This window comes from Carya illinoinensis, chromosome 10, assembly GCF_018687715.1.
Source record: "Carya illinoinensis cultivar Pawnee chromosome 10, C.illinoinensisPawnee_v1, whole genome shotgun sequence".
NCBI classification, from domain to species: Eukaryota; Viridiplantae; Streptophyta; class Magnoliopsida; order Fagales; family Juglandaceae; genus Carya; species Carya illinoinensis.
This window is the reverse complement of record NC_056761.1, coordinates 10876839-10895914: the sequence shown is the minus strand read 5'-3', so window position 1 is coordinate 10895914 and position 19076 is coordinate 10876839. Positions and strand designations below refer to the sequence as shown.

The window sequence follows — 19076 nt, the reverse complement described above, 5'->3', positions numbered from 1 at the left end:
TATCTTCAAAATAATAATATAACATGTATATAACATGTTTAGGATCCTCCAATAAAATTATCAAAGTCATTAGAATAGGTTTAGACCACCAAAGAGTTAAACTTTCTCAAAACAGAAACTGTTTTTCCTCTTCCAGTTTCTAAGTTTCTAAATTTAAGAAAATCTTTCATCAAAACCTTTAATCATGCAAAAATCCTCAACCAATAATCACATATACATGTTAAAAATACTCCATAAAAATTTCGGACCAATATCTATCCATTAGCTTGGTCAAAAACTCCAAACTATAACATATTCTCCAGTTTATCTCCCAGAATGACCTTTCTATAGTTTACACAATATTGGACTGACCAAATGATCTTCAAATGGGGCAAATAAGATATCCATGTAAACTAGACTCAAAAAGGAACAACTTATATGAAGGAGACTTTATGATAAAACACTTACAAAAGCTTCGAAATGGGTGTGCAAAAGACCTCCTAAAAGCTGTCCGAGAGAGAGTATTTGATATTCTTTTAATGGAAAGTGTAAATGAAGATAATTTCGTGGGGAGAGGTGGCTGGAGATATTTATGGATGAGATATGGAAGATATGAGGCTGGAGTTGAGAGTTGAGTGTAGTTTTCTCCTACCCAAAAAAAATCTATAAATGATTATCTTATAATATTCTATTCAATAATATCTAAAAAAAAAAATCAACTTAAGATATTTTTATCTAATAATATCTATCAACTCAAAATATTTTTACCCAATAATATTCACGAAAATTACCTCAATATATTTCTTTTTATCCAATAATATCTACAGTTTTGAACAGACGTTTTGTCCGAAAATATGAAAAAATGTTATTGCGCCATAAGACTTTAAATAATCCTCCAAGTCTAATGGCACAAACCATAATATATTTTGACACTTCTAACTATCTCCAATAATCAAAAATACACTTATGATACCATAGTAAATAATAACACTAACTATATAGTTAGACAAAAACCTATACGATTAATGGATTCGTGAAAACTTATGAGGTTTTCACGAGATTCCTAAAGTTAATAGAAATTTCATAATTGAATTTCTAGCGGGCTGTTACACATAATCCAGTCATAAAATTTATTTTTTAATTTGAAGAATGCTTGATCGATTTGGAAAAGCAATTCCTATCCCATAAATGAGCCCTCAATCTCGTCACCTGCCAAATGTTTTGAACCTAATCTCTTCCAAATTCTAAAATTAAATCCCAACCTCCCAAATTTCCCAACCCCATACTCAACTCCATCTAGTCCAACAAGCATCCTTTTGCTTTTCCATTTGTATGGACTACTCCAACTCACGAGTTGCTCCAACCGAATGGAGGGGTACCAATTTACGTTATGAAATTTTACAATGGCAAGTCCAAAAGAGATTCAACGAGAATATTTGGTTCAAACACTCAAAATATTAAAGATTTAGAGTTCCTTCTTTCATCTTCCTAGTTGAATATGAGATTTGAATCCCAAAGCTTCAAAAGAGAGCGTCTGGAAGTGAATCTCTGAGTAGTTTTCTTTAAACCTTTTAAGTGACTGTCCATATTATGAGCGTGTGGTGTATGTGGTTACAAGAAGCCTTATAATAGAATTTTTCTTATAAAAATACAAATATTTCTTAAATTTATATTACTTCATAGTCCATGCGATATATTAATTTTCTAGTCGTGGAAGTCTGAGAAAAATTCTTTTTGAAAAAATGGCGCATTAGAAAAATTGAGTTGATTTTTTTAAAAAGGTAATAGACTCAAAAACTACTATTTTCTTTTTAAATCTAACAGCCAATTTATTTAAAGCTATTCCAACATTTAATAATTGCCATCCTCCAATAAGCGGAGAGAGAGAGAGAGAGAGAGATACTATTTTTTTTAGAGGCAATTTGATCTAAAGAAAGGAATATGATAGAGTTAGTCTATAAGATGAGATGGTTTGTAAATAGTAATAAAATAGTTTGTGAATAATAGTAAAATGATTTGAGTTAAGATATTTTATGGAGTTTTAAAAAATGAGATACAAAAAATTGAATAAAAATATTATTATAATATAATTTCTTAATATTATTTTTGTTTTAAAATTTGAAAGAGTTGAATTATTTTTATGTTTTGTTTGGAAGTTTAAAAAAATTATAATGATTAGATAAAAAATTTAAAAATTTGAAATTGATAAGCGTTTGTATTTGTTGTGCATGGATATTAAGATGTGATGGGATGAGAGGATCTTGCTATCCAAACCATGCCTTAGGTTCTGTTTGGTTGTTAGACTCAATTGAGATCAACTCAGTTTAATCTAATTTTAAATTAAGTCTAATATCAAAATACTCAACTTTCAAATTACTAAACTCATTTCAATTCAAAACTTCTTTACACGTGGGATCTATAACCTTTTTCGACTCAACACCTCTTTATATATGGGATCTATAACATTTTTTCAAATTTTCATAAATATCTCTAAATTCATTTTAACATCTAAATACATCTAAATTCATCTTAAGTAGACCTCAAAAAACTCACACCATCCTATCAATTCATTATTATTCATAAAAAATTCAATTCATCTCAACTCAACTCAACATTTAAACAGAGCTAAGATCGCATTTTGCTAAAGTTAGGTATTCCTGTGTATACCGGAAAAACTCATGAATAATACAAACAAAGTTCCTAGTAGTTACAAAATAAAAAATTGATAAAATGAGCATTTTACCTTAAGTAATGTTGCGTATAAAATTGTAAATCAACTATTTTCTTTTTTTTCCCACATGTCCAAAGCCTGTCACCATCACTAACATTTAATATTTGGGTAGTATCTTTTAGGATTTTAATGCTCCTTATTATGAATTCGCTATTTATGGACATATGACGTGTTATTCTTGATCTAGAGCCGAGGCACGTTTGAAAATATCTTTACCGGAATAAATGGGCATACTTCTTACATAAAAAATAAAAATATTTTAACTATAAATAAATCTTATAAATTAAATTAAGTAGATTAAATTATAAAATTATTTTTATTATAAAATATATATAACTTATCATATGAAATCATATCAATTTATAAATTTATATTTGTGAGATCTGGTTGTAATTATAATAGATTTACAACTTATTCATAATTTATATACAACTTTAAATATAATAATATTTTTTATTAAATTTATACAAATCAAATCAAAAGTAGAAATCTACATAAAATTTAAAATAATATTATTTTATTACATAATTATAAACAAGTTATTATATATCAGTAGCTCTATAATTTCTCGATAAGAAAAGCAGAAGAACAAACATATTTTTTATTTTTGGATTTTTTTATTACTTTTATTCAACTTAACACGTGTAAATATTACAATTGTAAACGCAAACCTCACTGCAATGAGACGATGGTGAATGCGAGTTTAACGCGGAATAAGATTTTAAAAACGAATTATGTTAAAAGAGAGAAATTGCAATTTATATTAATACGCATTTTACAATCTTTTTTTAAAAAGAATATAATTCATAATTAAAAATTATTTTTTTATATATTTATTGTATTTATCAAATTTTTAAAATAAATATGTGAGATTTGCACATCCTATCATTATATATAACATTACTCTGTATTTTAAACTAAAAGATTAAATAATAACTTTAATTACGTAGAATTTACTTTTTTGGTTTTTTGAAAGGAAACCATTGGTATTATTCATAAAAGGCAAACAATTACAAAGTTTGCCTTTTAAAACATTCTCTGAAATAACATCAGGTACTTCTTCAATCCATACAAACTCATCCTTACACGAATATCCTCACTTTGCAAGCTAGTCAGCTACTCAATTTCCAGGTCTAGTCAGTTCTGCACCTAAGTAAAGTTCTGATGTCTTCAATGACTTGACCATACCAAGTCCAACTTTCTGAATCATCGCTATTCAAAGCTTTGACAAGCACTTGAGCATCTCCCTCAAAGATGACATTTCTTGTATTGAGCTCCATGCATAATTCCATAGCTCTCCACAAGGTCATGCATTCAGCCAAAATAGGCTTGGATTTGATCTTTTTATGAAGGCTCACTACAACCATAATTTCCCTTTCATGATTTCTTATTACTATTCCTTTGCCCATCTTCTTACCTACCTCATCAATTATAGCAACCTGATTAGCCTTCACCAGGCTTCCTCCATGGTGGGTTATTGCTGACTACTACACCTTGAGCTTGCTTCTCCTTACCACTTTTTTTAGTTTAAGTGAACTCTGCCTGTGTCACCTCAATTGCTTGAATGATCTGCTTAGGGCTGGACAGCTTCCCATCAAAGATGAACTCATTTCTTTATGATGATTGATACCCACTCTAGATCCTCATTTTGAAGTTTTTGAGTACATTTCTTCCAAACCTGCATAAAATCAACTTCGCATAATTTGATGCTTGCATCTCCATATCACATGAGTAATAGATTCTTCTTCCATATGATAGATAGAGCAAAAGGGGTTTTCAACAATTTTTCTTTTATAAAGATTTTGTCTTATTAGGAGAATATTATGAACTGCCTTCCATAGGAAAGTCTTTACCACACTTGGCACCTCCAACTGCCATATTCTCTTCCAACTACCATTGGCTATTGACCCATTTGAGGATTCTTCCTGTTGTCTTTTCTTGTGTTGTAAGTCCACAAAATAGGCACTTTTTACAAAAAAGTTACCATTGTTTATGTAGCCCCATATCCTCTTATCAACCCCTCCCAGTTTACTAATATGTATGCTGCAGATTTGTTCAACCACATATTCCTAAAAAATTTCACTGATAAGCTCAGTTTTCCAACTCCTTGAATTCTCATCTATCAATTCCTTTAAAGTAGAGTTTGCCTCTAATATTTTAATAGGAGATTGGACATTGAGAATGGTTGGGGAATGCAACCATTTATGGCCCCAATTATTGATATTTTGCCCATTCACAACCCTCCATTTGAGGCCTTCCTTCAATAAGTCTAGTGCATAAACCAAGCTTCTTTTGATTTGAGACGCTCCTCAACTCTACTTTGCACCTACCTAATAGGTCAGTCCTCTTGAGGTATTTGTCTTTGAGTACTTTGGCTGCTAATGAATCTGGGAATTGCAACAACCTCCAACACTGTTTGGCAAACATAACTCTATTGAAGCTCTCGAAATCTCTAAATCCTAGTTCACCATTTGATTTTGATTCACCCATCTTACTCCAGCTTTTCCAATATATTTTCTTCTCCCCATCCTTATTACCCTACTAGATTTTGGATCATGGAAGAGATTTTCAAATACAAAGAATTGGCTAATCTGAACACACTCATGATGTAGGTAGGTATGGCTTGGAGGATTGCTTTTATTAGAACTTCCTTTCCAGCATGACATAAAAATGAAGTCTTCCAATTATTAATTTTCTGCCATATCTGATCTTTAATGCCTCTGAAAGTACTGATCTTTACTCTTCCCACCATTGTTGGGAGCCTGAGATACTTCTCATACCTCCCACAAAAACTCCTCATGCAGCTTGAACTATCTTTTTTTCTCATTTTCCTTTGCATTAGAGCAGAAAAACAGAGAGGATTTCTATTTATTACGGACTTGGCCGGATCCTTTCTCATATTTGCTTAGTATATTATGAAGTTCACTCCAATCTGTCATAGTTGCTCTACAGAAAAATACAATCATCAGGAAACATCAAGTGATTAATCTTTGTACCACCCTTCGCCACTGTCACACCTCTAATGTCAATACACCTTTCAACTTCATTAATTATTGAACTTAAGCTTTTGAATAGAGGATAAGGAAGTAGGGAGAAAGAGAGTCCCCTTATCTCAACCCCCTAGTAGGATATATTATATCTCCTGGCTTCCCATTAACAATTACATAGTAGGAAACTGAGTTGACATACTCCATAATTAGCTTTATCCACTTTTCTTTGAAGCCTATTTTCCTCATCACAACCTCTGAATAGACTCATTCTACCCTATCATATGCTTTGGACATATTAAGCTTCAAAGCCAAGGTTCTAGTGTTGCCTTTCTATCTTGTTTTCATAGCTTGGAGTACTTGATAAGCTATAATGATGTTATCAGTAATTAATCTTCTAGGAATAAAAGCGCTTTGATTACAATACATGATTACTGGCAATACTTTTTTAAGCCTATTTGCTAAAACTTTGAAAATAATCTTATATAATACATTGCACAAGCCAATAAGCCTAAATTCACTCACATGCAATGATTTTTTGAGCTTTGGAATTAATGCAATATGAGTAAAGTTTAGAGAGGAAATCATACCCTCACCATTTAACACTTTTAGCATTGCATTGCATTACAAATATCATCTCCAATTGTGCTCCAATGGTGTTGAAAGAAGCAAGTTCCATAACCATCCGGATGTGAAGATTTTATTGGTGCCATTGTTTTGAGTGTTTCTTCAATCTTTGCTCCTGTGAATGCATACTCTAGTCAATCGTTCATTTTTATAGTCACCTTGACATCAATTGATTTGAGGCATTCTTTAATATCTGAGATAGAGGGATTCGAGGATTTGAAGATATGCTCAAAATAGCCTTTGAAAGCCCCTTCAATATCTTCCATGTCATGTAAAGTCCTGCATGAGTCTCTAGTAAGCAAATCTTGATATTTGGATTTAGGTTTTTTTTTTTTTTTTTTTTTTTTTTAAAAGCAAATTCATATATAAACAAAGTGGTTACATGATACTAGATTCTATAGGGTGGGAGTCTTCAGTAATCATTACAAAACAAATAAATGCAATACAAGAGAAATAAAAAACGAAAGATCTAGAACAAAAAATTAGCTGTGACGCCCCCAAATTCCGTTTGGGATCGAACGGACATTTGAAGCGTCGAGACATGCAACACAAGGTTACCTGCCCCCGTTCATGACATATAAGATGCAATAATCCTAACATGCATCTAACATTATGCAATATTCGCAGCGGACAATTTTTTTCTTTAGCAATACTATGCACCAAACTGAAAATATCCCAAATACTTAAAACATACTTCATACATAAAGATCCATTGAATAACTAAGATCACAGCACTATTCCAAAATAGTTATGATCCAAAAGTACTGGAGATGCAACTCCATCGTACAAGTAGTAATTTAACTACTATATTAACATTAACGACGCACCGTCGTTCAGTCGACTGTGTCTAGTTGGTCAGCTCCTGATCCTCCTTCAGGTCCTGTAACAAGATCTACCATTCGGGGGGAATGGTAGTTGGGACTACCACAGTGAGATTTGATTACAAATCTCAGCAAGTTAACAAAAAACTTCCACACAGACTAATGATGCATGGATGACAGTAAAAGCATAAATGCATAATCAAATTCGTAAGTAATTAAAGCATAACTTGGCATACAACATAGCATAATTGACATAACTTAAATTGAAACATGAACTGAACTTGACTTGACATGAACTTGATCTGAGACTTGACTTATCATGAACTTGTTCTGAAACTTGACTTAACATGAAAAATACATACTCTACAGTTGTTGTGGCCCCATGTATTCTACGTGTAAATACATACTCCACAGTTGTTGTGGTCCCATGTATTTTACACAAACTTGACTTAACATGAAAAATACATACTCCACAGTTGTTGTGGCCCCATGTATTCTACGTGTAAATACATACTCCACAGTTGTTGTGGCCCCATGCATTCTACACATCACAATGCAGTTAAATACATACTCCACAGTTGTTGTGGCCCCATGTATTCTACATAAACTTGACTTAACATGAAAAATACATACTCCACAGTTGTTGTGGCCCCATGCATTCTACACATCACAATGCAGTTAAATACATACTCCACAGTTGTTGTGGCCCCATGTATTCTACATAAACTTGACTTAACATGAAAAATACATACTCCACAGTTGTTGTGGCCCCATGTATTCTACGTGTAAATACATACTCCACAGTTGTTGTGGCCCCATGTATTCTACACAAACTTGACTTAACATAACTTGAAATACATGACCAACTTGAGATAGAAACATTTCGTAACATGTCATAACATATAATAGACCACATATTTAACATGACATACTTGCAACAGTGAATATTACATGAATTGATATACATGTAATAGATGGCATACTTAGCATGACGTACTTGTAATGTACAGTAATACATAACAGAATATATTATGTAACAGATAAAAATTGATGACAGAATAAATTCTGTATAATAGACAATTACGTGATAACTTGGCATGGCATGATATATATGATAACACACATACATACACTGTAGTTCCTTTACTTAGCACACATACACAGTAGACTGCTAGTAAGTTAAAAGCTAACTTACCACGATCTCCGCGTTTCTTATAAAACTTCAAGTGCGATAACGAGGAACTGTAATTAGTGATTCTACAAGTTAGAACTAAATCACTAATAATTTGCAATATGGAAAAGACTAACTTAAATAGTAAAATTTTCATTTTACTCTCTACATGTGGGAAAATGACCGTTTTACCCATAACTTAAGGATTTTGCATACTAATTCCAAAAGTTACTAAAATTTACATTCCTCATGTAAATTTTGTCCTAAACTTAAATATCAACTCAAAAAATTTAAAACAAAACACAACTATGAAGAACACACTATGGTCGAAACATCCATAGGCCATTTTCCTTTATTTTTGTTGCAATTCCTTCCAACTTCAAAACTCATGCTTAAACCAAAATTTTGCAACAAACATCTTCCAATCCTAAGTTCAAAACCATACTTAAAACATTCATTTAGAAAAAAAACTAATAATCAACACCAAACTTTTTTGTAAAAAGATCTAAGCACTTGAATCACAAGTTTTGACCTTAAATCAAAACATCTCCAAGAGTTTCAAAAATCAAATCTTACTTCTAACATATTCATAATATCATCCTAACATCAACCATACTTTAAATCATCAAACCAAAGTCACCAAAATCACAAAATAACATTTGGAGTTTTTGGTTTTACACTTAGTCCAAAAACAGAAACTTTTTCCTCAACTAGTTTTGATAAATCTCTTGATTTATGACTTATAAATATATGATCTTCAAACCAAACCATCACATGGTTTAAAAAGATGTCCTAAAACATATATAAGCTTCAAATTCAAGATCACATGGTTAGAAATTAACCAAAACATAAATTTGGCCAAGAATATCCACACTTTGGCTTATTTGAATATCTCTTTACATAAAATTTCATATCTTTGAAACTAATAACAAATATCTTCAAAATAATAATATAACATGTATATAAGATGCTTAGGATCCTCCAATAAAATTATTAAAGTCATTAGAATAGGTTTAGACCACCAAAGATAACTTTCTCAAAACAGAAACTGTTTTTTTTCCTCTTCCAGTTTCTAAGTTTCTAAATCTAAGAACATCTTTCATCAAAACCTTTAATCATGCAAAAATCCTCAACCAATAGTCATATATACATGTTAACAATACTCCATAAAAATTTCTGACCAATATCTATCCATTAGCTTGGTCAAAAACTCCAAACTATAACATATTCTCCAGTTTATCTCCCAGAATGACCTTTCTATAGTTTACACAATATTTGACTGACCAAATAATTTTCAAATGGGGCAAATAATATATCCATGTAAACTAGACTCAAAAAGGAACAACTTATATGAAGGAGACTTTATGATAAAACACTTACAACACCTTCGAAATTGGCGTGCAAAACACCTCCTAAAAGCTGTCCGAGAGAGAGTGTTTGATATTCTTTCAATGAAAAGTGTAAATGAAGATAATTTCGTGGGGAGAGGTGGCTGGAGATAATTATGGATGAGATATGGAAGAGATGAGGCTGGAGTTGAGAGTTGAGTGTAGTTTTCTCCTACCCAAAATATCTATAAAAGATTATCTCATAATATTCTATCCAATAGTATCTACAAAAAATCAACTTAAGATATTTTTATCTAATAATATCTATAAAAATCAACTCAAAATATTTTTACCCAATAATATTCATGAAAATTACCTTAAGATATTTCTTTTTATCCAATAATATCTACAGTTTTTGAACAGACGTTTTGTCCGAAAATATGAAAAAATGTTATTGCGCCATAAGACTTTAAATAGCCCTCCGAGTCTAATGGCACAAACCATATTACATTTTGACACTTCTAACTATCTCCAATAATCAAAAACACATTTCTGATACCATAGTAAATAATAACACTAACTATGTAGTTAGACAAAAACCTATACGATTAATGGATTTGTGAAAACTTATGGGGTTTTCACGAGGTTCCTAAAGTTAATAGAAATTTCACAATTGAATTTCTAGCGGGCTGTTACATTAGCTCCCACCCATTTCTCATTAAAGGAAAGCCGCTTGAGGCGGTTTTTGCATGTCTGGATTTAGGTCTTTTAAATTACCATTCTAGAGCTTAGAACCAGAGAAATAAATATTTATAGTTTTTTAAATGAATTTTTTCAAACAAAATTAGATACTCAATAAATATTAGACGGTTCACCATAATATATCTCTCTAATTTGATTTTAAATTGAGCAATACAATGATGTGTCACACATATTTCAAATGGTTTTTTCAATAAATTATTTAAATGACATTCACTCATATTATCGCATATTATCGAATATGATAAGTATTAGGATGAAGAATAATTCTCTTAAAGTTTGAGTGAAAATTTCAAGAAATCTACTCCAACATCCCTTTGTAATATCAGAAATACTAAAGCCACAAATGGTGGATTCCGACAGTAGTTTATTTTTTAAAATTTAATAATTAAAGAAATATTTTTTAATAATATTGTAAATATTTTTTAAATTATTTAAAAATATTAAAACAATATATTAAAAAAAAAGTTACACTATCGAGATCTCCTCATGTGTGTGGCTGTAGAGCTATTGTAATATGTATTTCCGTCCCACCAAGAGGAAACAAAAACGAACGGTCCCCACTGCTGCATGGGACAATATACTAATATAGTACACAAAATTAAAATAAAAATATTGAAAAGTTTGGATAATAAATTGAGGAGAGATAAAAATTAAATTAAATATTATTAAAATATTTTTTTAATAATATTATTATTTTAAAATTTAAAAAATTAAATTATTTATTATTTTATATAAAAATATAAAAAATTTATAATTATTAGATAAGAAAAAATATATTAAAAAATTTTATTTTATCCAAATCTCTCCTAAAGCTGAAATAATTTTTCATAGCAGTAATGATTCTTATTCTTTTATTATTATGCGCCTGCCGAGAATTTGTCCTGTACTTGAGTTTTTAATTGATCAATTATTTTCTAAGCAACCGAAGCAACGGACACTCAAAGGGTGTCACATGGCGTGGCTGGACCGAAATCATTGATGTTTTTTTCAACGCTTGTCATTAATCTTGATATTCTCCTTAATTAATACAAATCAAGTTTTTTATTTTCGATGCTGGTGGAGGTTTGCAGGTTACTGTTCATGTTTTGTCTGTTTAAAGATGCTCTGAAGCTAGTACTAGACAGGCAATGAATGTGTTCCGAGGGAAGAGGACCCCCCACATGCACATGCGTGCGTGGGGGATTGGTTTCGGAGCGATGTGTAATAAAGACGCTTCTGGGGCTCTTGCATGAAGGGATGTTTTTGCAGACTGGCTTGCTTCTACTATTTGTTTAATGGGTAATGTGTGGTTTGGGTCCCCTGTATTCCGTGCGGGCTTGAACTTTGGAATCTTCTTGGTATTCTGTTTCTGAAGAGCTGGGTGTCTATGGGAGGGGTTGACCTAATATAGGATGCTGGCTGATTGACTTCTTTTGAAGGGCATGGGTTTAGATTAAGGCCATTTTCTGGAAGTGGGTATGTGCTAATAATGGAGTGAATTTATATTTTTGACGGTTTTGGACTGGGTTTCTGAAAGGCTAGCTTTGTTATATTAAATCTAGTGATTTGGGGCAATTTTGCTGGAAAATTTAGGGTGATTCTGCAATTTTTGTGCTGTCTTTGGCAGGTCAATCAGAGAAGAAACCACATTGTGGTTCTGTTTTAAGGTTCTGATAGACTTGGCTTGAGAATTTTGAGTTTTGATGATCATGTTTTTTTCTGCTTTGTTTTGGTTTCTTAGTGTTTCTCAAGGGAAGAGATCAGCCGGGTTTCTATTCTGCTCGTATGATTGCTCTGTTTGAAGCAAAGCGTTTATTGGGTTTGATTTTCTGTGTGATATAGAGGCCGAGAAGGGTTTGGTTTCACATTAACTTGGCTCTTTTCTTGAAGTTTTGAAGTACTTTTCTTTTGTGAAAATGGCTTCCGTGAAACTTGGTACCAAAACTGATGCATTCCAACGGCATGGGCAGGCCTGGTATGTAATTTTGTCTCCCTAAGACTGATATCATCCTGTGTATGAATTCTGTTGACCGTTGGACAAGACTTATTTATGTTAAAATCTCTTACTTTTTCATTTCCATTTCGTCGGAGTTTTGAGACAAAAACTCTATGCACTCTAAGACTGTTTTTCTTGGTTGTCAGAGATGTTTCATGCTTAAAAAAATCTTCATGTGTTTGGTAGCAGAGATACAACTTCCCGATCTGAACCGACAATATATATATATATATATATATATATATATATATATTTTTTTTTTCTTGACAAAGGATGCTTGCTCGTTGTTTTTCAGCATACGACTCGAAATCTTTGTCCATTACTTTATTTCTAGTTCTCACTTCGTGGGGATCAAGTTTCTCTCAAGATCTAGTCCGAGCTTGAGGTCCTCAAATGCAAAAGATAGACACGTTAAGTGGGCCTACACCATTAGTTGTGAATGGTTTCGATTTTGCCTCGGTCATTTGGGAATAGCATGAATCGAGGAATGGCTCAACTACTTGAGGTTGATGGTCCGTCTAACCGAGTAACAAACGATTTTTACTGCTTCCTAATGCTGATGGGCACTTCAAACTACTTCATCACAGTTTGTTTATCACAGAAATTATGGTTTTTTTTTTTTTTTTTCCGACTCTTCAAACTAATCTTTTTCATAAACTTTCCATTCTGAATCTCTGATTCCAAAGCAATGAAAAACTCCCATTAAGTTTATGACATAGGAAATCTCATATGTAAGATCAAATGCTAGCAAGTATGAAGGCATGTACAAGATATGTGTGACGATTGGACAGGAGGGATATAGATAAAAAGGCTTGTAGACATGATTGCAGATGTACAAATTTATCTTCTGACTTTTGGTACATATTTCAGAGAAGTATTAGAGAGGATGCAAGAAGGACTGGTATCTGATAAGTATATCATGTGGATATGGATTATGTATAACAAAAAATACGAGGATATGGATCTCTTGCAGAAGTATGTATGGGCTTGCATCTAGTGTATTACATGGGTTCACTTATATGGCCTCTTGTAGTCTTATGGTTAGAATAATCTGGGATAGTTGCGTGAATGATTATATACAAGCGTTTGCATGCACACAATGACACACTTGTGTTCCTTTTGTATATTGTCTCGTAGTTACAATGAGGACACAAGTTTAACATTTTTAGGTACTCATGCATAGGTGCTGCTCTTGTATATGTTCTGTGTAATTGGCTTCGCCTATGCCTATTTCATTCAGATCAATAATATTTACCTCTTACTTATCAAAAAAAAAAAAAAACTTGGCTTCGCCTATTTTAATAAAATTCTGATTTACTGATAAAAAGAAAAAAAAGTTTAACATGTGTTCCTGGAAATAGAAAAAGAAAGTTTCTGAGATGGATTTCTATCTGTTTTGGTCTGTATTTTCTATTGATGTTGGATATAATCAGAACATAACAGCAAATGGTATTTCCTGCAAACCATAAACTTATTTGACACTTGAACTTGTGATTTTGTACTAAACAATGAATTGTTGCTTTATGAACAAGGTTATTTTTTTTTTTATTTGCTAGTTTTGAATTGTTGATTTCACCCAAAGCTCACTATTTGACCACAAAAGTGCGGGTTCACTTACATGGTGTGTGCTTGAGTGTATATAAATTCTTATTTTCCCGGAATTTTTTATAGATGACCATTAACGTGAGTGTAATATTATAGGTTCTGCACGACTGGGCTCCCGAGTGATATTGTTGTTGAAGTTGGGGAGATGTCGTTTCATCTTCACAAGGTACTCTGATTTGACTTAGACTTATATTTGTCTTTTGAGATGTAAGTTCTCACTGAAGCTTACTTGAATATATGCCTTTTTTTAACTAAAATGCTTCACCTTTTTTGTGAAATGATTGTTTAGATTGCTTGTATATTTGCGTTCCACCATTAATCTTGAACAATTTTCAAGTACTGTTCCAATAGTCTCTTAGTGTGAAGCCAGCTTTTTTTTTTTTTTTTTTTTTTTTTTTTTTTTTTTTTTTTTTTTTAATGATTGGCACCGGTGTCCAAGAACAAAATCCCGACTAATCCTAGTGGTGTACAAGCGCTTGGCAAGGAGTTTCCTACAAGTGTATCTCGGGTAATTTAAGGAAAAACTTTCCTTTTGATGGCCCTTAAAAATTGTTTGCACCCAACGATCCGAACCTTAGACCTGGGGATACGACCAAACCAAGGCCTGTATGACTTGAGCAAATCCATAGAAGTTGATGCTAGGTTTAATTGTTAGTAATTCCTCCTCCTCCATCTCCATCAGTTCAAAACCTCAAATCTTGGTTTCTCTGAGTCAGTTGCATGCGTTGCTACATGGTGATAAATTTTCTTCTCTTGATTTCATGCTCAAGCTGGCAAACAAACTCGAGATCAGTGTATGAGCATAATGCAAAGATTCTGTTGAGAGCTGCACTTTTAAATTTTCCTTTATGTAAAGTTCAATGTCATTTTACTTCATCCAGCAAATAATGTGTTATTTGATTGCTGAAAATTTTGTGTTGCTTTCATATCGGCTGTAAGGTATATCCTTGCAAGTTTAGGTGGTGGAACAGACAATGACATTTATAGATACTTGTTAATAATTAATGATGCAGTTCCCTTTGCTCTCTAGAAGCGGGTTTATGGAAAGGTTAATTGCAGAGGCATCTGAACAAGGAGAAGAAGGATGTGTCATAAACCTTCCTGACATTCCTGGTGGGGCCAAAACGTTTGAACTTGTGGCCAAGTTCTGCTATGGGGTGAAACTTGAACTTACTTCCTCAAATGTTGTGTACCTCCGCTGTTCTGCCGAGCATCTTGAAATGAAAGAGGACTATGGTGAAGGAAATTTGATTGTTCAAACTGAGGCCTTCCTGAATCAAGTAGTTCTACAAAGTTGGAAAGACTCATTAAAGGCACTGCAAACCTGCGATGATGTTCTACGCTATGCTGAAGAACTTAACATTACAGAAAGGTGCTTTGAGTCGCTGGCCACTAAGGCATGTACTGACCCAACTCTATCTGGGTGGCTTGCCACTGGAGGTAGTGTGTTGTGGAATGGGATAAGTACAGGGGCGAGACCAAATAATTCTAGTTCAGATTGGTGGTATGATGATATATGTACTTTAAGTTTGCCTCTCTTTAAGAGGTTGATTTCAGTCATGGAAACTCATGGAATCAAACAGGAGATTATTGCTGGGTCCCTCACTTGCTATGCAAAAAAGTACCTGCCAGGACTGAATCGGCGACAGGGAGCCATTGAGTCCAATAATCGTCTGGCACCTGTGGCTTTTGGGGCTCCACCATCAGAAGAAGATCAGAAACTTTTCCTGGAAGAGATTGATAGGCTACTTCCAATGCAGAAGGGCCTAGTGCCAACTAAATTCCTATTTGGTCTACTTCGAACAGCCATGATTCTTCGAGCGAACCCCACTTGCATATCAAGTTTGGAGAAAAGAATTGGGATGCAGCTTGATCAAGCTACACTCGAAAATCTGTTGATGCCCAATTTCTCTTATTCCATGGAGACATTATACAATGTTGACTGTGTGCAACGGATTCTTGACCACTTTCTTGCCATGGATCAGATTTCTGGTGGGACTTCCCCTGGTGCAATTGATGATGGTCAATTTATCGGGTCACCTTCGTTGACACCAGTCACGATGGTAGCCAAGCTAATTGATGGGTATCTTGCAGAGGTTGCCCCTGATGTTAATTTGAAGTTCCCCAAATTTCAAGCTCTTGCTGCTGCAGTTCCTGACTATGCCAGGCCCTTGGATGATGGACTTTATCGTGCAATAGACATTTATCTGAAGGTACTAATTATTTGATAGTTGAATAGAAGCCCGAGATTGAATTGTTAATAATGCATCCTGGAGTCTAACATATTTGAACTTGCTTGCATCTTGGCCCAATCTTGCTGCTCTTATTACCCAGCCAAATTCAGTTGTTGACTGCATCCAACCTGAACCGCCTTTCTTAATTGAAATTCGGTTGTGTCAGGTTACAATTTCGACAAGATTTGGCTTATTTGAAAATTTTCTGGAGGTCATATTTTCTTTTTCTTTTTTCTTTTAGAATGTGCCCTGTGTTTTATATAGTTGGTTCTTGATTTGTGGAAGTTCAGCTGATCCTCGGGACTTTACTTCTCTCTGTGAAACTGAAACAAACTAATGGCACCAAACCAGGGTCAGTTTCGTTTGGACTTGGTTTCATCTGGAAATTTTAGCCAGATGGGGGCTACATTCTGCCAAGTCCCCAATTTTTCATCCATGTATTCTTTTTATTTATAGACAATATGAGCTTCAAGATTGTTGCTATTGCGCACTGGATTTACCAAAAGTTGAGAACACATTAATATATTAGAGGCCCTTGGCAAAATGAAAAAAGAAAAAGAAGAAGACGTAACAAACTAGATTGGGAACATTTTCATAAGTTTGGGCTTATCTGGTTTCCCCATGGTTGTCAAACATGCAGTCACACCCATGGTTGGTAGAGTCCGAAAGAGAACAACTCTGCAGGCTGATAGATTGCCAGAAGTTCTCCTTAGAAGCTTGCACCCATGCTGCACAGAACGAGAGGCTTCCTCTTAGAATAGTAGTTCAAGTTCTCTTCTTTGAGCAGCTTCAGCTTAGGACCTCCATTGCGGGCTGCTTTCTGGTTTCAGATCATCTTGATGGATCAAGACAGTTAAGAAGTGGACCTGCTGGATCTAATGAAGGAGGCTTGGCCACAACTGTGAGGGAGAATCAGGTTTTGAAGGTGGGGATGGATAATATGAGGATGAGAGTATTTGAGCTTGAGAAGGAATGCTCAAACATGAGGCAGGAGATTGAGAAGTTGGGTCGCACAGAGGGTTCTAGCACGTGGGGAAGTGTGTCAAAGAAATTTGGGTTTAAGTTGAAGTCTCAGATGTGCAGTGCTCAAGCTGAATCTGTTAGCAAACAGAGTAATGGTAATGGGAAGGTTGAGAAGATGAAGGACAGGCAAGGAAAGCACAAGAACAACTCATCTCATAATGACTAAACCTTTTCTAAATTTTTTATTATTTTGTAGTATTTCCTCCATAAGTTCTTATCATTCGTAGTTCCACTTTTTTGTTTTTAAGTTAGAAACCAAGATTCAGTCTCTATGATTTCGAAACTCAACCAAGTATTAGGGAGATGGATGGAAAGAAAGTGTAATTTGTAACTCATCTCTCTATTTTTGTTTTTGCTAGATATTTGAATTAGTTCATTGTTTGCAGAGTATTGCAGTTTTGCCTTTCTGGAAGGGCTTTCTACATAAGATTGCTGGCCTGATGGCATTTGCGCATGCTCTGAGTCTGCTCTACAGATAAGGACTGCATATCATGCCAAGGACTTGAAAACTTATTTTTATATTTTGAAAATTATAATATAGTTTAGCAGATTTTATCTAGTTGGCATAGAACAAAATAATGACCAATCCCATAAATGACAAGTACTTGTGAGTACGTGAGATGAAATGAGTTAATTTTAAATGAAAGTTGAATAAAATATTGTTATAATATTATTTTTTAATATTATTATTATTTTGATATTTGAAAAAATTAAATTATTTACTATATTTTGTATGAAAATTAAAAAAATTGTAATAATAACATGAGATGAGATGAAATTATTTCTGTATCCAAACTGTATAAATTTTTTGAATAAATTACGTAATATTTTACCTAAAATAGTAACATAAATAACAAAACATGCATAGCTCATGACTTGATGCATCCAACAAATTATAATTAAAACTAAAGAAAAATATGTTAATATTTTTTATGTTACTTATTCATTTAAATTCTTTCATATGTGTTCATGATGATTTCCTATTTTCCCTTTTAGTTCATTTTGTTGGTAACCAAAACCTAGCCAAACTTTTAAGATTCTAATAATGGGGGTTGATAAAATTTTAGAAGATGAAAAATAATAGATAAATGTTTTAGTTGTAAAAGATTTTATAAAAATAAATTTACAAACTGCCGTATTTTAATATAATACATTATATTGTAAAATTATTTTTATTGTAAAGTAAATATAATGTTTCACATAAAGTCACTTCAATTTATAAATTTGAAATTTTTTTTGTGGCCATAGCATTGCTTAAAGTAATATTATTTTATTGAGTAATATTAAATAAAATATTTTGGTTGTTGGTTGATTGAAATCAACTCAGTTTAGTTAAATTTTAAGTTGAGTCTAATATCCAAATATATAATTGCTGGTTTGGATAGTAAGTTAAGTTGAGATGAGTTGAGACGAAAGTTGAATAGAATATTATTTTTAATATTATTATTATTATTTTAGAATTTGAAAATATTAATTTGTTTATTATATTTTGTGTTGAAATTTAAAAAAATTGTAATGATTAGATGAGATGAGTTGAAATGAGTTTGAATATCAAATACAATAAATTATTAAACTCATCTCAATTAAAAACTTATATGTGGGACTCATAATATTTTTTAACTCAACACCTCTTTATACTTGAGACCCACAACTTTTTTTAATTTTTCATAAAAAGTATTAAACTCATCTTAACATCCAGACTCATTTTAGATACATAACTTACTTTACAATCTCAACTCACTACTATTTATAAAAAATTAAACTCAACTCTAGTCAATATACAAACCCAATCTTAGAATATGTTAGTGTTCCACCCTCTTCTTAAAAAAAATA

The 19076-nt window shown here is 32.7% G+C and overlaps 1 protein-coding gene across 3 annotated transcripts; it reads left to right on the top strand.

The window, feature by feature from the left end:
• Positions 1 to 11399: 11399 nt before the first annotated feature.
• On the top strand, positions 11400 to 17633 carry LOC122279140 (BTB/POZ domain-containing protein At1g30440-like). 3 transcript variants are annotated; one of them, XM_043089517.1, is made up of 4 exons: positions 11400 to 12360; positions 14083 to 14152; positions 15000 to 16199; positions 16861 to 17633. In XM_043089517.1, the coding sequence occupies exons 1-4, from the start codon at positions 12302 to 12304 to the stop codon at positions 17407 to 17409; spliced, it is 1878 nt and encodes a 625-aa protein (XP_042945451.1). In that variant the 5' UTR covers positions 11400 to 12301; the 3' UTR covers positions 17410 to 17633. The 3 variants fall into 3 exon arrangements, with proteins under 3 accessions (XP_042945451.1, XP_042945452.1, XP_042945450.1); XM_043089518.1 differs by having other exon boundaries at positions 12287 to 12360; positions 15017 to 16199; XM_043089516.1 differs by lacking the exon at positions 11400 to 12360 and adding an exon at positions 13277 to 13356.
• The last annotated feature ends 1443 nt before the right edge of the window (positions 17634 to 19076 follow it).